Source organism: Heptranchias perlo, chromosome 23, assembly GCF_035084215.1.
Source record: "Heptranchias perlo isolate sHepPer1 chromosome 23, sHepPer1.hap1, whole genome shotgun sequence".
Lineage (NCBI taxonomy): Eukaryota > Metazoa > Chordata > Chondrichthyes > Hexanchiformes > Hexanchidae > Heptranchias > Heptranchias perlo.
The window spans coordinates 2,848,486-2,872,808 of NC_090347.1; the positions used below are offsets into that span (position 1 = coordinate 2,848,486).

The 24,323-nt window shown below is 45.1% G+C and overlaps 1 protein-coding gene across 1 annotated transcript in view; it reads right to left on the bottom strand.

Annotated features, from left to right (window-relative positions):
- The window catches only part of LOC137341349 (ran GTPase-activating protein 1-like), a 469,769-nt gene that overhangs the window by 234,309 nt on the left and 211,137 nt on the right, over positions 1–24,323 (bottom strand). Inside the window, exon 3 of the mRNA XM_068004471.1 lies at positions 11,630–11,689. Coding sequence (XP_067860572.1) covers positions 11,630–11,689 — 60 coding nt within the window. The remainder of the gene's footprint in view (positions 1–11,629; positions 11,690–24,323) is intronic.

The following is a 24,323-nucleotide window of genomic DNA, read 5'->3' on the forward strand; positions in this document are numbered from 1 at the left end:
CAGCAGACCGGTGAATTTCCCAAAGATAGGAAGGTTTCTTCATGGTGCTGAATGGTCTTTTCCAGTCTCAGTGAAAAAGGTTTTGCTTTGTAGATAGATGTACAATATGGTACGAGACTACAGAAAAGCTGACTCACTACTTATTGCTGTCCATGCAAACCAAACGTGCTTAAAAGGCCACTGCGTCTACTTTCAGGAGAAAAAACAAACCCCACAGAAAGACTCCCAGATCGTTTAGTATATCGCCTCCGAGGCAGAAGACATCTTTATTGGCGCAAAAACCAAATGCTGCCTCAGGCAATCTGCCACGACAGCTCTGCCAGTCGAAGTCACTCTACACTCACGGAATGCACCTAGTGGATCCATCTCTACCCAGATGCCATTCATACCCACTGCCCTGCTCTTGTATATCGATGCCAACGCAGAAACCCAAGAAACAGTAATAAAGACCATTACTGGCAGGTACAGCCATTAATAGGAGATTATATTAAGGAAGAATGCTAATTGGACAGAGCTTTCACATGGAAACTGAATGTGTGGGAAAGTCCAAAACTAGAAGTCATCAATATAAAATAGCCGCTAATAAATCCAGGATGGAATTCAGGAGAAAATTCTTTACCCAAAGGGTAGTAAGAATATGGGACTCACTACCACAAGGAGTAGTTGAGGCTAATAGCATCGATGCATTTAAGGGGAAGCTCGATAAGCACATGAGGGAGAAAGGAAAAGAAGGATATCTTGATAGGCTTACATGAAGTAGGGAGGGAGGAAGCTCGTGTGGAGCATAAATGCCGGCATAGACCAGTTGGGCCGAATGGCCTGTTTCTGTGCTGTAGTTTCCATGTAACTCGATGGGTTACAAAACCCACTCTTCTTTATAACTAAATGGTAAAGTGCCCATGACATTGGAGAGGTATTGCTGCAATTTTTTCTTCATTATCTGTGGGTTTTCAGCATCAAAAAGTTCATAGCTTTGCCCAGTAATTTTCCTTAAGAGTGACACAGTTTATTATGGGTCTCTGATACAATGGCAACCAGGAGAGAATGTTTTTGTTTAAAAAAAAATGTCAATTCAAAAATACAAATACACATCAGCACCCAAAATGACAACTAATTGAGGCTGGCTGAGAGGAACTTTTTTTAAAGCTTTTTTAACAAATGTTTTATTTCTAGAAGCCAAACTTTGCAAACAGACAGTGAAACAGGAAAACTGATTAACATTTAACAATTAGTGGTCCAAATTTTTTAAGTTTAAACTTTTTGACTTTTTTTTATTACAAAAGGCACAAATTGCACCCCAGTTTTCACAACTCATATAATAGAGGTTTATGTTCTCAACACAGCATTTCCACTGATGGTGTTCTTGTGCATATTGTACAATGATTTAACAGGCTTCTGGTCTGCACTGGATAAGGGTAGGGGAGCACAACCAAACATTTAGTTCTCACTCCTTCTACTGCTGCAATCTCCTAAAGCTTCATCTCAGCTCCCCCTCCCCTCCACCCTCTCAACAGCTGAATCCCCACATCACCATCGGCGGCGCAGTCTTCAACCATCAGACCCCTCCCTCATTCTTTAATTTGTTTCCTAAACCCCTCCATCTTGCCATATCTTTCCCCACCTTCAAAAAGTCTTCTCCAAATCTACCTCATCAACCCCACCCTCGGTCACCGATCCTAACCCTCGCTCTCTATTCCTGCTGAGCGTTCAGTCAGTACCGATGTAAATTGTCTGGGATGCTGCCTTTTGGACGAGAGGTTACACAGAAGCTCCGTCTGCCTGTTCTGGCGGCCGTTATAAAATCCCACGGCACTATTCGAAGAATAGCAGGGACTTCCCCCTCGGTGCCCTGAACAAAAGTACTCCCTTGTTCAATACCACTTGAGGTAAAAACAGATTAACTGTTTGATCTCATTGTTGTTTGTGGGACAGAACAACTGGTGCATTTATCTGTGTGAAGGGCTCTGAGGCTTTTCTAAGTGATATGGCACTGTATAAATGCATTATTACTATTTATTTGAGTGACGGGCAAGCAATGAACAAACGACGGATCTCGTGAATGGTCCCTTGGATTTTCTTGCCAATGAAGATTTATGAATGCAAAGAATTCTCACTTATATTGTGTACAAGTTAAATTGAGGTCAGTATGCAAAACGCAGAACAAACTCGATATTGATATGCATATAAGTGGATTCTGCTTTTAGTAGAAAATGAATCACTTCCATACATTCATACACAAACAACAGGACAATGTAATAAAACTGTCTGTTCAGCAGGACCAGGGATCTATAACCTTTTGCCTGCCAATTCAGCGTTTCAACGGGTAAAAGAAATTCTAAAGGGTCTCCTTCCAACAACACGGCAGAAAGAGCAATTACAATCGTGAAGGGAATTGGGAAATAAATATACATAATGGGATTATGAGGTTGGGGGGGAGGAGCTTGACAAGTAATATCCCATCTGGTAAACAGTAGCTTTTGACAGTGTCCACTGAAACATGTTTTATAAGCCATAGATAATCGAAAATGCACAGAGCAGCTTTAATTTATTTGAACAGCTTAAATAAAAAAGCAAGGATTTGTCAACTTTCCAAGTTTTCATTCCAAATGCCTCTACATAAACAGACCAGAATTGCTAAGTCACATGTACTGCCTGTCATAAAAACATGACATTGATATGATGCATTGCGGCAGAGTAGAGAACTATTTCATCAGAGGTGTTGGGAGGAGCCTCAGTGAGGTACACTGCGAAAAGGGACGCCTCACTATGACTTTCAACAACGTGCATTTATACAGTGTCTTTAATGTGCCAAAAAACATTCCAATGACTTCACAGAGACATAATAAAAATGGATGTTGAAGCAAGGGTGGAGATATTAGGAGAGTGTGACCAAAAGCATGTTCAAAGAGGTGGGTTTTAAAGGAAGAGATCATTGGAGCGGCGGGGGGTAATTGGAGCGGCGGGGGGTAATTGGAAGGGCAGGGGGGTAATTGGAAGGGCAGGGGGGTAATTGGAAGGGCAGGGGGGTAATTGGAAGGGCAGGGGAGGTAATTGGAAGGGCAGGGGGGTAATTGGAAGGGCAGGGGGGTAATTGGAAGGGCAGGGGGGTAATTGGAAGGGCAGGGGGGTAATTGGAAGGGCAGGGGAGGTAATTGGAAGGGCAGGGGAGGTAATTGGAAGGGCAGGGGAGGTAATTGGAAGGGCAGGGGAGGTAATTGGAAGGGCAGGGGAGGTAATTGGAAGGGCAGGGGAGGTAATTGGAAGGGCAGGGGAGGTAATTGGAAGGGCAGGGAGGTTTAAAGAGTTGTTTGATGGTCACTTTTCACAATGCTGAAACATGTTGTAATTAGTTTGATGGGACAGAGGTCTGTGTCCACAGCTGCTGATTTCATGCCACATGGGGCACGTATTACTGATGGGAGTCCGGGCCTGCCCCATAAGAGAAAACCGTTTTAGCTCCTATACTATAATGGGGCCCTTTCACTTGTGCATGGGTGCACCCCCTCTTAATTATATTCTCTTGCCTCCTCCCACCGGACAGAAAGAAAACGAGAGGAAGAGCACTGCATTTCAGTGATCGGTTTCTCACGGCTGAGCCGTACTGAAAGTCCAAAGACATGTGGCACTGTCAGTCCACCGAGGGCCATTGGTGAGGAGGAAATGGGTTGCAAGCAGCTCTTGGGCCACCTGACGAACAGACGGAAAGAACAGTAACTTAAGGGCTTAAAATTATACAGCAAACCAAAATTCAAAAGAGTAATTTTCATCTTCACCACCTAGGCAGTAGTCTGGTGGAACGGAACGCCCGCCTGCTGTAGAACCAGTCTGATTTCAGTGTGGCATTAATGCACTGTTCCGACCCCCATTTTATGGGCACTATTCCGACGCCGATTATATCGGCACTCTTCTGACCCCCATTACTTGGGCACTGTTTCGACCCCCATATGGGCTCGGTTCCGACCCCCATTATATGGGCACTGTTCTGACCCTCACTAAAGGGGCACTGTTCTGACCCTCACTATATGGGCACTGTTCTGACCCTCCATTATATGGGCTCTGTGCCGACCTCCATCATATGGGCTCTGTTCCGACCCTCACTAAAGGGGCACTGTTCTGACCCTCACTATATGGGCACTGTTTCGACCCCCATTACATGGGCACTGTTTCGACCCCCATTACATGGGCACTGTTTCGACCCCCATTACATGGGCACTGTTTCGACCCCCATTACATGGGCACTGTTTCGACCCCCATTACATGGGCACTGTTTCGACCCCCATTACATGGGCACTGTTCTGACCCCCATTACATGGGCACTGTTCTGACCCCCATTACATGGGCACTGTTCTGACCTCCATTACATGGGCACTGTTCTGACCTCCATTACATGGGCACTGTTCTGACCTCCATTACATGGGCACTGTTCTGACCTCCATTACATGGGCACTGTTCTGACCTCCATTACATGGGCACTGTTCTGACCTCCATTATATGGGCTCTGTTCTGACCCCCATCATATGGGCACTGTTCCGACCCTCATTCTATGGGCACTGTTCTGACCCTCATTCTATGGGCACTGTTCTGACCTCCATTATATGGGCACTGTTCTGACCTCCATTATATGGGCACTGTTCCGACCCCCATTATATGGGCACTGTTCCGACCCTCATTATATGGGCACTGTTCCGACCCCTATTATATGGGCACTGTTCCGACCCTCATTATACAGGCACTGTTCTGACCCTCATTCTATGGGCACTGTTCTGACCCTCATTCTATGGGCACTGTTCTGACCCTCATTCTATGGGCACTGTTCTGACCCTCATTCTATGGGCACTGTTCCGACCTCCATTATATGGGCACTGTTCCGACCTCCATTATATGGGCACTGTTCCGACCTCCACTATATGGGCACTGTTCCGACCCCCGTTATGATTGATGCTATTCAAATAGTTTTTGAACCATTCCGATCCGACAATCCATCGGGAAGTTGTACTTCTCAAGGGATGAGCTTTGAGAAGTTTGGGGACAAAATCCTATTGCATTTTTAATAGGAAAGTTAAATTGAACATGCCACCAAGAAACCCTCAGGGATAATATAAAGGAGGTGGCTCAAAATTTAGTGTTGTATTAAAGATCACGTTGTGTGGGCTGAGTTAATGCAGATCAAAAGTGTTTTGTCTGAAGCCGTACATTTGAGACACAACCTTTGCCTAATTTGCAGAACAATATTCCAATAATTAGAGCAAGTGGTTGCTAAACAGTACAGTACACAGAAAGAGGATATTCAACAGGATTAAATAGCAGATACAAAAAAATTACCCCCCAAGGTAATAGTTCATGAGCCTGGGTCACTGATTTCTCATTATTGTTGGTGATCCTGTTTATATAAAGAAATAAAGACTTGCATTTATACCGCGCCTTTCCTGACCTCAGGACGTACCAAAGTGCTTTACAGCCAATTAACTTTTTTTTAAGTGTAGTCACTGTTGTAATGTAGGAAATATTGCATATTAATTGAGGCAATGTAATTGCAGTTTTATTATTATTGAGGTGAAAGACCAGAGCCCCAGAGAGCAGGATGTCACCAGGGCAGAAGAGAGTAAACGGTCAACTAAGTGACTTACATGACTTCAGGTCTAACCCAGCTGTACTTATGAGATCTTTGAAACAGATGCATTGGCACATAATAAATCTGCCCTATGTATCATCAAAGTGCTGGTATGAAGGACTATACAATGCAAGTAAGGCCACCGTTAGACGTTAGAAAGATCTGATGTATCGGTGGTTAGGAACTTCTCTTTTTTGTATACAAAATTAGCAGCAGGAGGAATAGGAGAGATAAGTTCAGGGGCCATTGGTAAAATAGTCAGAGATAAGAAAGGTTGTGATGCGAAGGGAGTGAGAAAGTTTGGAGGCTAGAAGTGGGAGAGAGATGGCCCATCAAATGACCAGCTTTTTCCTGCATCCTCTCCTGGCGTGCGAGAGAAGCATTAGAAGAGCCTACCCAGATACAGGAGCAGTTCAGGATGACTCGGGCTTGATAGAGTTCTGGGGATTCCAGTGGACAAAATTTCTGTGCTGTGATCTGGTCATGTGCAGTTCATAAGCTGAGGTGTGCTGGATGGTGAACAGCAGAACAGCAGTGGTCAAAGCAACTAATCTTCAAAAATATGGATGTTGTTGGAAACAATGGATGCGAAGGGAGAGAGAAAGTTTGGAGGCTAGAAGTGGGAGAGAGATGGCCCATCAAATGGCCAGCTTTTTCCTGCATCCTCTCCTGGCGTGCGAGAGAAGCATTAGAAGAGCCTACTGTGAAAGTCAGCACAGGAGGGACAGCTTAAACACCTGTTGGCACTGGGTCAGTATCTGTATATTATCCATTTAAGGAGTCAAAGTTAGCGCTGCTTTCTGAAACAATTCACTGCACAGAGCCCATCACTATCCAGTCAAAAACAGGCAGGTTAGAGGTCAGATATGGACCCTTCTTCAAAACCTCAAATGGCTCTCTGCAGACGCTGGCTGACCTGCTGAACGTTTCCAGCATTTTCTGTTTCTGTTTCAGATTTCCAGGAACTGCAGTATTTTGCTTTTTACTATTCAGTCCACGCACAAGTGTATAACAAAATGAAAACTTAAAAAAGGATGTGCAAAAAAAAAGGAAAATTAGATTTACCGATTGATTCCCCACCTAAAAAAAGATCAAACCCTGAAAACACAGGAATTCAAGTTTATATTTCATAAATTTGTACAGCCACTTAAAATATATATTTTTTGATGTGATTCAGTAAATGTTTTGGAGTAGTGCCTTTATCAGAGTAAATGTTAGCCCTTACAACAACAACTTGCATTTATATACCACCTTTAACGTAGTAAAACGTCCCAAGGCACTTCACAGGAGCGATTATCAAACAAAATTTGACACCGAGCCACATAAGGAGATATTAGGACAGGTGACCAACAGCTTGGTCACAGAGGTAGGTTTTAAGGAGCATTTTAAAGGAGGAGAGAGAGAGGTGAAGAGGCAGAGAGGTTTCGGGGCTGATTCCTGGGATGAGGGGGTTATCTTATGAGGGAAGGTTGGACAAGTTGGACCTGTATACACTGGAGTTTAGAAGAATGAGAGGTGATCTTATTGAAACATATAAGATCCTGAGGGGACTAGAAGGGGTAGATGATGAGGGGATGTTTCCCCTTGTGGGAGAGACTAGAAGTAGGGGCCACAGTTTAAAAATAAGGGGTCTCCCATTTAAGACGGAGATGAGGAGAAATTTTTTCTCTCAGAGGGTCATGAGTCTGTGGAACTCCCTTCCCCAGAGAGCGGGGGAGGCAGGGTCATTGAATGTTTTTAAGGCTGAGTTAGATAGATTCCTGATTAACAAGGGAGTCAAAAGTTATAGTCGATAGACAGGAAAGTAGGGTTGAGGTCACAATCAGATCAGCCACGATCTCATCAAATGGCAGAGCAGGGTCAAGGGGCCGAATGGCCTACTCCTACTCTTAATTCGTATGTTCGTAATTCCAGAGCTTAGGGCCTAGGCAGCTGAAGGCACGGCCGCCAATGGTGGAGCAATTAAAATCGGGGATGCGCAAGAGGCCAGAATTGGAGGAGCGCAGAGATCTTGGAGGGTTGTAGGGCTGGAGGAGGTTGCAGAGACAGGGAGGGGCAAAGCTATGGAGGGATTTGAAAACAAGGATGAGAATTTTAAAATCGAGGCAGGTACAAAAAATAATCAAAAAGGCTAATGGAATGTTAGCCTTTATATTCTAGCCCTCCAGATATAAAGAGGAGGAAGTTTTGCTACAGTTATACAAAGCCCTGGTTAGACCACATCTGGAGCACTGTACACAGATCTGGGCACTGCACTTTAGAAAGGATATATTGGTCTTGGAAGGAGTGCAGTGCAGATTCACCAGAATGTTACCAGGGCTTTAAATTATGAGGCAATATGACATAAACTAGGCTTGTATTCCCTGGGAATATAGAAGGTTAAGGGTGGTTTGATTAGGGGTTTTAGGATTTTGAAAGGAATTGATGGGGTAGATAGAGAGAAACTTTTTCTGCTGGTGGGGGAGTCTAGGATAAGGGGACATAACCTTAAAATCAGAGCCAGGCCATTCAGGAGAGAAGTTAGGAAACACTTCTTCATGCAAAAAGTGGTAGAAGTGTGGAACTCTCTCCCACAAAAAGCAGTAGATGCTAGCTCAATTCATAATTTTAAATCTGAGATCTATAGATTTTTGCTGGCCTAGGGTATTTAAGGGATATGGAGCCAAGGCGGGTGGATGGAGTTAGGATACAGATCAGCCGTGATCTCAGTGAATGGCAGAACAGGCTCGAGGGGCTGACTGGCCTCCTCCTGTTCCTATCTTCCTACGAGGCATTGCTGGACCGTGAGCCAATGAGTGTCAGTGAGTACAGGGATGATGGGGTGAATGCCAATGCCGTATAAAATTGTCCCTGCAGCCAATTAGCGGCCTGTTCCAGGAGCTCAGCCTGTTGCGATATTCCTCAGTCACAGCGACATTATCTCTTTGAATTAATGCATCCAATCAAATGGCCAGACCTGCATATTCTCTCAGGTTAAATGGTTACAAGGTATAACTCAAGAAAGATATGCAATGCTATCAGTCGTATTTACAGTATGTTTCATTAACAAAACCAAATCAAACTGTCCCTCAGAAACATCCCTTTATTAAATTCCCACAGCATTCATTCACATTTAAGGTGTTTTCTTGCCAAGCAACTATCTTGTCTCTTTACACATTAACACCTTTCTTTATATTATTAATTAAATATGTTACGCTGCACTTTACAACATTTCATCTAAGAATGGATTTTCTATTGGCAAATGCGTTATAATCTAAATTACCAGGCAACCGAAGATTACCATTTAGATGGGAAACAGAGCAGGTTCAGCTGATGCATCACTTTCTGAACCATGCTCGTAATAAAAGAAAACAAACTCAACATCACCTCACAACAGTAATTCCTTACTGAAATCATCATGAAATTAACATGGCATGTGGTGTACAGTGCCATAGCTTTGTGTGACTTTCAAAAGGGAATTAGATATATAATTGTAAAGGAAACATTTACAGGGCTAAGGGGACAGGGCTATGGGGAAAGAGCAGGGGAATGGGACTAATTGGACAGCTCTTTCAAAGAGCCAGAACAGGCAAGATGAGTTGAATGGCCTCCTACTGTGCTGTACGATTCTATGATATTTCAGTAGTCAAGGAACAGAAAGGCCCATTTGTTCCATTGAAGCTCAGCTGTTAGCCGTGGCTCAGTGGGGAACACTCTCACCTCTTGTGGGTTCAAGTCCCACTCCAGAGACTTGAGCACATAATCTAGGCTGACACTTCAGTGCAGTAGTGAGGGAGTGGATGTTGCCATTTTAGATTGGTTTTATGAAGATGATGTTACGTAGAGTTACATAGAGTCTACAGCAGAGAAACAGGCCATTTGGTCCAACTTGTCCATGCCAGCGTTTATGCTCCACATAAACCTCCTCCCACCCCTCGGGGAAGAAGATTCAAAATGTTAATAAATCAGAGCGATAAATATAGAACTGTACATGCTAGAAATGTGGAACAGTAGAAGCACATGGCAGGACAATCGGCATTTGGAAGGGTAAGGTGGGCTCGTTTCAGGTGAGGCTCTGCATCAGAACTCACGATGAAGAGCTCACCTGAAATGTTAATGTGTTTTGACTGTAAATATAAAACAGCAACTGCAGAACTTGAGTGTTGGGACTGTCACCCGGAGAGATGGGTTTAAGACCTAGCTTCTGCTGGCTCACGCACTAGAGCATCTCCCAGGACCAAGGATTCCCTTCCTTTGCCATTCAGACATGCAGCTTGGGGATCAATCAAGGAACAGTACCGACCTGTGCCTAACACAGGAAACATAAAGCAAGGCTGGATAAATCCCTTGTTCAATCATCTGTGACAAGTCTAATGAAGTCTGTACGTGCCATTATCCATCAGTGCAGGGTAATTGCAGTAGATCCATATTATCTCTGGTCTCACTTCTTCAGAGTTATTTTATTGCACAAATTAGTCAATTATTTAAAACAAAACCACAATTTTATTCTTCTGATCGCTGATTTATTCTCGTTAGGAAAGAGACCATTTAACTGGGTGACAGAGGGGTACCAGTCAATCTCAGACACTAAATCTAACAGCGCCAGAATGCATCTACTGTGAACCCTGCCAAGCTATAATGGGGTATTTTACAATGCACACAGCCAAAAGATTAACACATTTACACTCATCAACCAATGTGTGGCATTCATAAGGCTGCTGCACCCACCTGAGACGCTGGAAAAAAGATCTTGGCTCCTCCATCTTCAGCACAACTTGGCATGTCCTTCTAATGCAGTGGATATAACTTACCCAGTTAAGTAATGACCAAGTGAACTACCTGAGAGTGTTCCTCTTGCGGGTTCATCAGATTTGTTGCATGTTCTGCACTTTCAGAAGGCACTTATCAATGTGCTGCATAGGAGACTTGGGAGTTAAGCAAAAACTCTTGGGGTAACACAGGAATCAGGAAATTGGGAATTTGCTTAGACACTAGGAAACAAAAGGCTATGGTAGAAGTTCTAGTGGACAGCAGTGACTAGTGGGGTATGCAAGGTATCAATCGTGGGACCTCTGCTGTTCATAACACTCATGATGAATGATCTTGATGAACACATTAAAATTCAAGTGTCTAATTTTGCAGATAATGCCAAGTTAGGTGGAAAATACAAAGTGATCTAAAGAGGCTGAGCAATGGGCAGATAAATCACAAATGAAGTTTAATGTTGAATGGTGTAGTAAAGATAGCAAACATGATTGGACAATGAATTATATTTTGTTCAGAAAGATAAATCCAGAAAGGACCAGGAGTAATAGCTGGCCAAACACTAACAGTGTCATAAAGGCAAATTAAATTTTGGGGCGTATATGAGTGAGTCCAAGTACGTGAAGCATAACGAGACCACATGCATATTACTGTGCTCAATTGTGGCCACTGAACTCACAGAAAAAATAGAAGCTATGGACACAGAGAAAGGGAAAAGGAAGATTCTAGCTTTTGTATCATTGAACTATGAAGAGTCTAAAGAATTTAAATCCATTTTCATTAGGTGATTTGGAAAGGAAAACATGATTGTGAGTTATTAATAGAATGAAGGGAATCAATAATTTGGAAGGCGAGAGAAATTTTGTGCAAAGAACAGGAGACAGGATCCGTTTATAAAGTTAATACAAAGAATAACTTCCCCATGGATGAGAGGTGGTCAGACTGAGACCTGGAGGCCTGAATGGCCTTTTCTCCTTGTTACATTCTTAAATTCCTATCATTTGAGTGGGCGTTTCACTTTTCCTGCACTGTACAATTTAGAAATGATTAAAACCAGTCATTACCGTGAACAGTTGCAGCAAAAGGAAATCCTCTCGAGGCACATTCAGAGTAATTACTGCCACGTTACTAGAGACAGGTGGGGTTCTCCGATTTCCCTCCCACCTCCCCCTCTCTCCGGGACCGAAGGTTGGTCTTTGTGAAAGCAGATCCCCCTCACGCCAAAAATAAATACTCAAGAGTAAGGGAAGAGGAAAGTAATCACCACCTACTTACCAGTGCCGGTGGAATCTCACAACGCAGTCGACCCGTGAACATATCGTTCCAGTAAACCCTCTGTGAAGAGAAAGTAAAATGTAACTACCAGCGGAATTACTGTAAAAGAATTCCTACTGTCTTTGCAAAAACGCACAAAGATTAAATGCGTGTTAAAGGACCTTCTCCACATATCAGGCTCCGGTAAGAGCTCGAAATGAATATTGTTGCTGCATAGGTCGATCCTTTTTTATTGCACTAATCCTATCGACAGGAGACATATACCATGCTAGCAGACACAGCTCCCAGCACAGGTGCTCGGGAAATGAGTACAAGCTTCTCCACTGCCTGTAAAGCTTAGTCCTGCTCTCAAATACTGCTGTATCTGCTGCAAACGTCTTAAGTATTTAGCAAAGCCAGCTAACAGTATGAACATGAAGCAATTAGAAGAGGCCCATGAATACCACAAATGAGGTGTTCTCGCCGTCCCCAGCATACACTGCATATTTAGCACAGTGAGCACTATTTTACAAATCTACTTTTCATAGAATCATCATGGAATCTTACAGCACAGAAGGCGGTCATTCGGCCCATCGTGCCTGTGCCGGCTCTTTGAAAGAGCTATCCAATTACACCCACTCCCCTGCTCCTTTCCCCACAGCCCTGCAAATTTTTCCCTTTCAAGTATTTATCTAATATCCTTTGAAAGTTACTTGAAGGTTTTGGGGGCCTTTCACTCTCTCTTTCCCCAGCACAATCTAGAAGCGATATAATGGCTCAATATGATTCTCAGTGAGTGCTGAGAGCAGGTCATCTAGTGACTCAATGTCAAGCAGACTGAAACAGCAAGCTCGCCTTTCCACTTGCTAGGATTTTATTACAGAGAAGTACAGATATACACACATATATTAAAAATCTTTCATCTGCATAGGCTTCCTGTCACGTTAGTTTGTCACGCTGTAGTTTCTCTCTGGCAGTGCCCCCACTGACAGGGCGCTGTAATTACACTCTCCGGCAGCGCCTCCACCGGCAGGGGGCTGTAATTACAGCGTGACAAGTTTACATAGGCAGTTGCCATTATAAATGTGCATTAGAAATTATAAAGGAAATATAAAAATAACAGAACACATGACTTTAAGGGTACGGTAACATAGTGGTTGTGTTACTGGACTAGTAATCCAGAGGCCTGGACTAATAATCGAGGGTCGTGAGTTCAAATCCCGCCACGGCAGCAGGGGAATTTAAATTCAATTCATTAAATAAAATCTGGAATTAAAAAAAAACTAGTATCATGTCCATGACAGTATGGCACTATCACCGTGCTAAATGGGATAGATTCAGAACAGATCTAGCAGCTCAAAACTGGGCATCCATGAGGTGCTGTGGGCCATCAGCAGCAGCAGAATTGTATTCCAGCACAATCTGTAACCTCATGGCCCGGCATATTCCTCACTCTACCATTACCAACAAGCCAGGGGATCAATCCTGGTTCAACGAGGAGTGTAGAAGAGCATGCCAGGAGCAGCACCAGGCGTACCTAAAAATGAGGTGCCAACCTGGTGAAGCGACAACTCAGGACTACATGCATGCTAAACAGCGGGAGCAACATGCTACAGACAGAGCTAAGCGAATCCACAACCAACGGATCAGATCAAAGCTCTGCAGTCCTGCCACATCCAGTCGTGAATGGTGGTGGACAATTAAACAACTAACGGGAGGAGGAGGCTCTGGAAACATCCCCATCCTCAATGATGGTGGAGTCCAGCATGTGAGTGCAAAAGACAAGGCTGAAGCGTTTGCAACCATCTTCAGCCAGAAGTGCCGAGTGGACGATCCATCTCGGCCTCCTCCCGATAACCCCACGATCACAGAAGCCAGTCTTCATCCAATTCGATTCACTCCATGTGATATCAAGAAACGGCTGAGTGCACTGGATACAGCAAAGGCTATGGGCCCCGATAGCATCCCGGCTGAAGTGCTGAAGACTTGTGCTCCAGAACTAGCCACGCCTCTAGCCAAACTGTTCCAGTACAGCTACAACACTGGCATCTACCCGACAATGTGGAAAATTGCCCAGGTATGTCCTGTCCACAAAAAGCAGGACAAATACAATCCGGCCAATTACCGCCCCATCAGCCGACTCTCAATCATCAACAAAGTGATGGAAGGTGTCGTCGACAGTGCTATCAAGCGGCACTTACTCACCAACAACCTGCTCACCGATGCTCAGTTTGGTTCCGCCAGGACCACTTGGCTCCAGACCTCATTACAGCCTTGGTCCAAACATGGACAAAAGAGCTGAATTCCAGAGGTGAGGTGAGGGTGCCTGCCCTTGACATCAATGCAGCATTTGACCGAGTGTGGCATCAAGAAGCCTGAGTAAAATTGAAGTCAATGGGAATCAGGGAGAAAACTCTCCAGTGGTTGGAGTCATACCTAGCACAAAGGAAGATGGTAGTGGTTGTTGGAGGCCAATCATCTTGAGAATCCCTACGTGGTCAGTTTTCAGTAAAATATTAAAATGCCTACGTGGCAAAGAAGCAGAATGCAAAATGGTTAGAAAGGGTTAATTAGTTAGTAACTGAGATTGATACAAGTGGCCTTGCCCTCCTGCTGGGCCATATGTTTGCTTCGTCAGCAGGGTTGCATGGTCTTAGCAATGTAGGGTCTTTGATGTGAGTCAAGGACTGGTCTGAATGTCTCCATGTTTATGGCAGATCAATATAGGGAACGAGCTTAGCCAAAGTTGAAAGACATTCCAGGTTGGGAGATAAGGAACAGAAGGGACAGGGAAGAACATTCCAAGTTGGAAGATGAGGAAGTGTCCCCTTTGATGTCTAACAGCAACATAGTCAGCACATGATTATTTATGATTGGCCGGAAATAATGTAACCTCGCATGGCAACCTATGCCCGGCTTATGATTGGTGTTGACCCTCGTTAAGTATGTTCCAACCCTATTGATTAGTATAAAAACGTGTGGATTTCTGTATGTTGTTGTTCTTGCTCTGCCAGCATAGAGGGACTCTATCAGGAGTCCAAATCAATGCTGCAGACTAAGAACCCTGCTATTAAAGATGTGTTGAATTTTAAAATGTATTCGACTTCAGTTATTACTGAACCAGACTGAGGGGAAAGAATCCGGATCGTCATTCTCAGCCCCAGGACATTGCTGCAGGAGTTCCTCAGGGCAGTGTCCTTGGCCCAACCATCCTCAGCTACTTCATCAATGACCTTCCCTCCATCATAAGGTCAGAAATGGGGATGGTCGCTGATGATTGCACAGTGTTCAGTTGCTCGCAACCACTCAGATAATGAAGCAGTCCATGTCCGCATGCAGCAAGACCTAGACAACATCGAGGCTTAGGCTAATAAGTGGCAAGTAACATTTGTGTCAGACAAGTGCCAGGCAATGACCATCTCCAACAAGAGAGAGTCTAACCACCTCCCCTTGACATTCAATGGTATTACCATCACCGAATCCCCCACCATCAACATCCTGGGGGTCACCATTGACCAGAAACTTAACTGAACCAGCCACATAAATACTGTGGCTACAAGAGCAGGTCAGAAGCTGGGTATTCTGCGGCGAGTGACTCACCTCCCGACTCCCCAAAGCCTTTCCACCTTCTACAAGGCACAAGTCAGGAGTGTGATGGAATACTCTCCATTTGCCTAGATGAGTGCAGCTCCAACAACACTCACGAAGCTTGACACCATCCAGGACAAAGCAGCCCGCTTAACTGGCACCCCATCCACCACCCTAAACATTCACCCACTTCACCACCGGCGCACTGTGGCTGCAGTGTGTACCATCCACAGGATGCACTGCAGCAACTCGCCAAGGCTTCTTCGACAGCAATTCCCAAACCCGCGACCTCTACCACCTAGAAGGACAAGAGCAGCAAGTGCATGGGAATAACACCACCTGCACGTTCCCCTCCAAGTCACACACCATCCCGACTTGGAAATATATCGCCGTTCCTTCATCACCGCTGGGTCAAAATCCTGGAATTCCCTTCCTAACAGCACTATGGGAGAACCTTCACCACATCGACTGCAGCGGTTCAAGAAGGCGGCTCACCACCACCAAGGGCAATTAGGGATGGGCAATAAATGCTGGCTTTGCCAGCGACGCCCACATCCCATGAAAGAATTTTAAAAACTTAAAAATAGGGAGGAATTCCATTAGCACGCCTTGGTCCCATTATCCCGCAACTTCTAACCCTGCTGACTCTAACTTCTGACTCCCCATGCGCAATGCCACAAGTGATCAGTAGTAAATTGATATGGTTGCACAGTGTTCAGTTCTATTCGCAACCCCTCAGGTAATGAAGCAGTCTGTGCCTGCATGCAGAAAGACCTGGACAACATCCAGGCTTGGGCTGATAAGTGGCAAGTAACATTCGCACCAGACAAGTGCCAGGCAATGACAATCTCCAACAAGAGAGAGTCTAACCACCTCCCCTTGACATTCAACGGCAATTCCATCACCAAACCCCCACCATCAACATCCTGGGGGTCACCATTAACCAGAAACTTAACTGGACCAGCCATATAAATACTATAGCTACAAGAGCAGGTTAGACGCTGGGTATTCTGCGGCGAGTGACTCACCTCCTGACTCCCCAAAGCCTTTCCACCATCTACAAGGCACAAGTTAGGAGTGTGATGGAATACTCTCCACTTGCCTGGATGAGTGCAGCTCCAACAACACTCAAGAAGCTCGACACCATCCAGGACAAAACAGCCCGCTTGATTGGCACCCCATCCACCACCCTAAACATTCACTCCCTTCACCACCGGCGCACTGTGGCTGCAGTGTGCACCATCCACAGGATGCACTGCAGCAACTCGCCAAGGCTTCTTTGACAGCACCTCCCAAACCCACGACCTCTACCACCTAGAAGGACAAGGGCAGCAGGCACATGGGAACAACACCACCTGCACGTTCCCCTCCAAGTCACACACCATCCTGACTTGGAAATATATCGTCGTTCCTTCATCGTCGCTGGGTCAAAATCCTGGAACTCCCTTCCTAACAGCACTGTGGGAGAACCTTCACCACACGGACTGCAGCGGTTCAAGGCGGCGGCTCACCACCACCTTCTCAAGGGCAATTAGGGATGGACAATAAATGCCGGCCTCGCCAGCAATGCCCACATCCCATGAGCGAATAAAATAAATGTAGATATATCTCATAGATAGATAGATGGATAATTTCAATTCATTGCAAAAACCCATGTATAGAGTTACCGGGTAACAGGGTCTCCAACTGCTGATGAAACTCCAGGTATGATTGTATGTGGAACAGAGGTCTTAATAATAAATAGTATTGTCGGTTTAATACAACAGTACTTCGCCTTTTGCATTGATCTTTCTTGTCTTCCCTCGAATTCACTGCCTTATATTCCAACTTCACCTCCCTCTGCAACCCCCCCACAACCCCCCCCCCCCAACAACTCCCTTAGCAGACCCTCAGGATCATTACAAGCTATTGCCACAGTAAGACAAATACTGGTAATTTTCAGGACACAATATTGATTTTAATATCTGGTAAGCTGTTTATGAAGGAATCATCCTTTCCAAGCTCAGCTATGACAGCTTCCTACCATCTATGGTAGTACTCTTGCACTGGCTTTCCCTTTGGTCTGTCCATCATTGAGATATCCCAGTATCACCTGTCAATTGAATTTGATTTCTGTTTATTCAGTGAGTTTCACTTGTCTTGGACAGGTCAATATTGGAGTAGAAATGTTAAATGGGGCAGTCCTGCTCCAATTCAAACAAGGCAATCGATGGCAACTCTCAAGATGTTCTTGGACTTCCCATCAACATCATTTTTTTAAATTAACAGAATGCCCCTGATGGCTGAGTGGTGAAATGCAGTGCATATTAAGCCTTATGGATCAGGTAGCCCCAGGTTCAAATCCCAGTCTGTGTTGAGTTAGCTGATCGCAGCTACAGGAGAAGTTGAGGGCAGTACAATTGGGATTGGCACTCTTGGGTCTGGGACAAAAGAGAAGTGGCATGGCCTTTGCACCTGATCATTATCCAAGGGCTCCTTTTGGAGAATGCACGTGTTTGTGGAGTGAGCACAGGATCAGGCTCAATGGTGATGCCCTTGCTAGCTGAAAAGGCTGCTGGCACACTTTTGTCAAAGCTTGCACATGAAGAACACTAAGGTAAGGTATTGCAAGAGTCAAGGCCTTTCTTTAGCCATGGGTAAGGGACTGAAAGGAAACAATGTGAAACAAGTAACTACTTAAGTCTGAAAACTAGATGAGTTGAGATATTGTTTGTTGTGACTGCACTCCAGGTGGTCAGCTAGTGTAAAAAGTTCTTGTACTGTGTCTGGGGTATTTTTGGAAAGGGAGGAAATTAATTTAATGGTATTTAATATTCTGTTTACCTGTGTTAGAGATAAGCAAAATCTCAGCTCCCTCTAAAGTGGATTTGATGGGGAATGTACATGATATATTACATAAGCACCTGTGTATATTTTTAAATCATTGAGAAATCCACGTGAAGGGACACAAACAAGGTTGAATCAAGTAGCAAGTGGGTACATCAGGAAGTAGTGATTCTATAATACAAGAATATATATTTTTAATTATCTCTGTAGAATTTTTAAACTTTGAATATTAGAATTTTAGTAATGGATCCATCACTGGTCACAATGTAAACCGTCTTTCTAAGGCGATGATCTTGCAGTTTGAACTGCACCACTAATCTGTGCTACACCATATTACAATTTCTATCTTGTAAGCATCAGTCAGCCAGATTAATCCCTTTCCCATAACCTGCATTCTTCTGCCTGAATCCCTCAATGTTTTATCCCCTCTATCACATTTCATATTCTGAAATTGCAATGTACGTATGTATTAATGTTTGGAACACTGTCAGACCATTTCAGCTTGAGTTTGTTAAAACTATTATGTACAAAGAAAGTAGCTAACAGTCATATCTGCACATAAAGCACTTTAAATGTGAAAACTGAAGCCTATACAATAGACTATTTAAAACCACTTTGTATCTACATGGCACAATTTAAATTAAACAACAAATCCTTCGATGTAAGAATTTTATTAGAATCCACTGAGAGTGAGAACATGTAATACGCACTTTGGGTAAAATCAACAGTTCACATGCTGCATTCATTTTATCATTTAATATGGTTTATGTATAGAATAATGCGCAAGTGGGAGTGATTACAAGGAATTCATAAAATCAAGGAGTTCATCTGACATTATGAACCATGAGAGAAACTCTCGAACACCTTGCAAATTTCAGATAAGATTACTCTTTTGAAATCATTCCAGGGGAACTTTTGTTTTAATAATACGGATACCGTGATCTGCACAACATGGTTTGATTCAGTTTAGAGATTCTTTTGGCCAACAACAATTCTCAGTGCAGATGCAGCCTGCTTGCTTGCTTTGCATGATTGATCTTTTATGGGTCCACACTGAACACCAATAATCGTGATGTGATTAAGGCCAGCGTGTGGGAAAATACAGAACCGCTTATTCCTTGAAAATTATACAGTTCATAGAGTCTGAGGCAGTGCAAGGATTTAAATCAGGAAAACGATAGCATCAGAATATGCACAAGGTACAGTAGCGTAATGGTTATGTAACTGGACTAGTAATCCAGAGGCCTGGACTAGTAAACCAGTCGAACCTGAGTTCAAATCCCACCATGGCTGTTTGAGAATTTAACTTTATCTCCAGTTTAAAAAGCTGCCATCAGTAAAACTGACTATGACGTTGTCGGCTTACTTTAAGGAAGGAAACCTGCTGTCCTTACCCGGTCTGGCCTATATGTGATTCCTGTCCCACACCAACATGGTTGACTCTTAACTGCCCTCTGACGTGGCCTAGCAAGACACTCAGTAAGGGCAGCTGGGGATCTCCCGGGATGGGCAATAACTGTTGGCATTGTCAGTGACACCACGGCCAGGATTTTGACCCTGAGCCGGGAAGGGGGCGGAGGGTGGGGGCGAATCGGGGTCGAGAAATCTGGAAGTACAGGTTTCCCAGACATTGTTACGATTTTGTCATAAGGACGCCTTTTATGTTTTTTTGTTGGTTTCCCGGCCTGATTGACAGGCTGGTCTCAGTCGGACGGGAGCAGAACAAGGAAGAGGACATGAAAAGCTAAGTCTCCAGGTATGTCTTAGGTTGTATGGATGGGGGCAGGGGAAGAGACATGGGTGGGCACGGGGGAGCTTGGGGGGAACAAGAGGGCATAGGTGGGCATGGGGACATGGGTTAGTCATCGGGGGGGGGGGGGGAGGAGGAGGTCAGTCACCAGGGAGTCAGTCGGGGGTGGGGGGGTGTTCAGGCATCGGTGTAGGGGGTGGGGGAGGTCAGTCACCAAGGGGTTGGAGAGGTCAGTCATGGGGGGGGATTCGGGGTCATGGGGGGAAAATCAGGGGTCAGTCACGTGGGGGGGTCAGGATTGGGGGTCATCATGGGGGTCTGCGATTGTTGAGGGGGAGGGTCCCCGATTGTTGTGGGTAGGGGGATCACTGCAGGTAGGCTTGTTGGGCCTGGGGGAAGCACTCTTGCTTCTCCGGGCCCAGAAGCTGTGCCAGAAAGGCACTTACCTGCAGTTTCGGGCCTTCTCGCCTCTGCGGTGTGAAGGAGAAGGCCTGGGAATCCCAGCCCCCAGGCGTTGAAATTGCAGTACCTGCAAAAATGGAGGCCCACAGTCTTCCTTAGTGGTTTTAGTGACATAGGAACGCCTCCTGATAACGGTTTGGTCACCCGCCCCGGTGAAAACTAGAAATGGGTGGGTTGGGGGCGGGTCTGAAATCGTTGCAATTTTCAATATCCCCCCGCCCCCAACCCACCCGTTTTTCCCAGTTAAAATCCTGCCCCACATCTCAAGAATTAATATTTAGAAAAACGTTATTCAGCACACATCAATTTATGAAATGATAACGCAAGTTAATATCTAGCCAATCTCCCGTGGAATTGCTCACAGATTGATATGTTCAGGCTCTTATCACAGGGTGCTGCTGGGTAGCTTGGTGTTGTAATGGTCGTCCTTATTTTACTAATTTTTTTTTTGCTTTCTCTCCCATTTCTTTTCCTGTTATGGCCTTCTCTTTAGATTTTTTTAAATCTCTTTTCCTTCCCTCTTTACCCTCCCTTTGATTTTTTACTTCCCTTTAAGCAGCCTGCCAATTTCTTTCTGCAGATGGTCTTAGTCGTTCTGACTTGACTGCTGTGCAGGGAGAGGGAGGGACCCTCAAATGCCCGATCCTGCACTATTTCTTTTAAAACGAGTAGATCTGCAATGGCATTTGCTCATGGGAGGAGAGAGGCCAGGGTGTGCAGTAGCTGGGCGGGGAATAGAGTACGGCAAGGAGAGAAGAAATAGAAATATATAGAACTTACAACACAGAAATAGGCCACATAGCCCAAAGAGTCCATGTCGGCATTTACCCTCCATGCGAGCAAATAGTTCTCATTACATTTACCTGCCCTGTTCCCATATCCCTTCTACCTTAACTTCCTTCATCCACCTATCCAATCTAATATTGAATGTTCACATAGTTTCTGCCTCAACCACTAACCCTGGAAGTGAATTCCACAGCCTCACAACTTTCTATGTGAAGATGTTTCTCCTGCCTTCTGAACTAAATTTCTTCCATTTACTTGAAGGGAAAAAATGCAGGGCTATGGGGATAGGGCAGGGGAGTGGGACGAGCTGGATCGTTCTTGCATAGAGCCGGCATGGACTCGATGGGCCGAATGGCCTCCTTCTGTGCTGTGACCTTTCTATGAACTCCTGGACCTAAGATAAATAAGAAGCAAAAAGTAATCCAAGTGGGACGCCACCAGGGAAGAGGTAAGTGATTGGCTGGTGAGTATTTTCCTGCTGAATTTGTCTAAGGTTAGAGTTTGTGGATTCTCGGGTCTCTGTTGTGTAGTGGGGGACTGCTGTTCAGCAAGGGCCCTTGAGTATACCTTTTAATTGAAGTGAAATTGGTGGGATTCATTTAATTTGAATTAATTAGTAAAAGGGTAAGTCATGTCAGGACAGCCCAGCCCCGTGTTATGCTCTTCCTGCTCTATGTGGGAAATCAGGGACCCTTCCGGTGTCCCTGACGACCATGTGTGCGGGAAATGTATCCAGCTGCAGCTACTGACAAACCGCATTGCGGCACTGGAGCTGCGGATGGATTCATTAAGGAGCATTCGCGATGCTGAAAACGTCGTGGATAGCACGTTTAGTGAGATGGTCACACCGCAGGTAAAGGTTGTACAGGCAGGAAGTAATTGGGTGACCACCAGGCAGAGTAAGAGGAGCAGGCAGGCAGTGCAGGGGTCCCCTGTGGCCGTCCCCCTCTCAAACAAATATACCGCTTTGGATATTGTTGAGGGGGATGACTTATCAGGGGAAGGCAGCAGCAGCCAACTTCCTGGCACCAGGAGTAGCTCTGCTGCACAGGCTGGGAGGAAAAAGAGTGGAAGAGCTATAGTGGTAGGGGATTCTATCGTAAGGGGAACAGACAGGCGTTTCTGTGGCCGTAAACGTGACTCCAGGATGGTTTGTTGCCTCCCTGGTGCCAGGGTCATGGATGTCACTGAGCGGCTACAGGGCATTCTCAAGAGGGAGGGTGAGCAGGCAGAGGTCGTGGTCCACATTGGGACCAACGACATAGGTAAGAAGGGAGATGAGGTCCTGCATCAAGAATTTAGGGAGCTAGGTAGCAGATTAAAGAGCAGGACCTCAAAGGTTGTAATCTCTGGATTACTCCCAGTGCCACGGGCTAGTGAGTATAGAAACAGGAGGATAGAACAGATGAATGCGTGGCTAAAGAGTTGGTGCAGGAGGGAGGGTTTCAGTTTCCTGGATCACTGGGCCTGCTTCTGGGGAAGGTGGGACTTGTACAAGTCGGACGGGTTGCATCTGAACCAGAGCGGGACAAATATCCTTGCGGGGAGGTTTGCTAGCACTGTTGGGGGGGGTTTAAACTAACTTGGCAGGGGGATGGGATACAGAGTGGAGCTACAATAGGGGGTGATGTGCAGCCAAATATAGAGAAAAAAACAAGTCAGCTTGGAAGACAGGGCAAATATGTGAGGGCAAGGCTGGATGGCATCTATTTTAATGCAAGGAGTCTTGCGAATAAGGTGGATGAACTGAAGGTGTTGATAAACACATGGGAGTATGATATTGTTGCTGTCACAGAGATATGGTTGAGGGAGGGGCAAGACTGGCAGCTCAATATTCTGGGGTACAGAATCTTCAGGCGAGACAGAGGGGGAGGTATAAGAGGAGGGGGGGTCGCAATATTAATTAAAGAATCAATTACTGCCATAAGGAGGGATGATATATTAGCAGGTTCCTCTAATGAGGCCATATGGGTGGAGCTTAAAAACAAAAAGGGGGCAAGCACTTTGATGGGAGTGTACTATAGGCCCCCAAACAGTCAGGGGGAGATAGAGGAACAGATATGTAGGCAAATCTCAGAAAATTGTGCAAATAATAGGGTAATAATAGTGGGGGATTTCAACTTCCCCAATATTAACTGGGATACTCAGAGTGTAAAAGGCTTAGAGGGTACAAAATTCTTAACGTGCATCCAGGAGAGCTTTTTGAGCCAGCATGTAGAAAGTCCTACAAGAGAGGGGGCGGTACTGGACCTAATTCTAGGGAATGTGGCCGGCCAAGTGGAAGAAGTGCTAGTAGGTGAGCACTTTGGTGACAGTGACCATAATTCGGTGAGATTTAAGGTGGTCATGGAAAAGGACAGGGAGGGGCCGGAAATAAAGGTTCTAAATTGGGGGAAGGCCGATTTTAATAGGATAAGGCAGGATCTGGCCAAAATGGACTGGGATCAGCTGCTTGTAGGAAAATCCGCATCGGAGCAATGGGAGTCTTTCAGAAGGGAGATTGAGACCATACAATGGCAACATGTTCCCGTAAAGGTCAAGGGTGGTTCCAAGAACTCCAGGGAACCTTGGATGTCAGGGGATATACGAGAATGGATTAGGAAAAAAAGGAGGGCTTTTGGCAGATACAAAAGGCTAAAGACGGAGGAAGCCCTAGAGGAGTACAAAAAGTGCAGGGGGATACTTAAAAAAGAAATTAGGAGATCAAGGAGGGGCCATGAAATAACACTGGCGAGCAAAATAAAGGAAAATCCTAAGATGTTTTATAAGTATATTAAGGGTAAGAGGATGACTCGGGAAAAAATAGGGCCCATTAGGGACAAAAATGGCAATGTGTGTGTGGAGCCGGCAGATGTAGGAGGGGTTCTAAATGAATTTTTTGCATCTGTTTTCACTATGGAGAAGGACGATGTAGACATAGAAATACGGCAGGGGGACTGTGATATACTCGAACATATTAACATCGAGCGGGAGGAGGTATTGGCGGTTTTAGCAGGCCTAAAAATGGATAAATCCCCAGGCCCGGACGAAATGTATCCCAGGCTACTGTGTGAGGCAAAGGAGGAGATTGCGGGGGCTCTAACACATATATTCAGAACCTCTCTGGCCACAGGGAATGTGCCAGAGGACTGGAGAACCGCTAATGTAGTACCATTATTCAAGAAGGGGAGTAGGGAAAAACCAGGGAACGACAGGCCAGTGAGCCTAACATCAGTGGTAGGAAAATTATTGGAAAAAATTCTGAAGGACAAAATTAGTCTCCACTTGGAGAAGCAAGGATTAATCAGGGATAGTCAACATGGC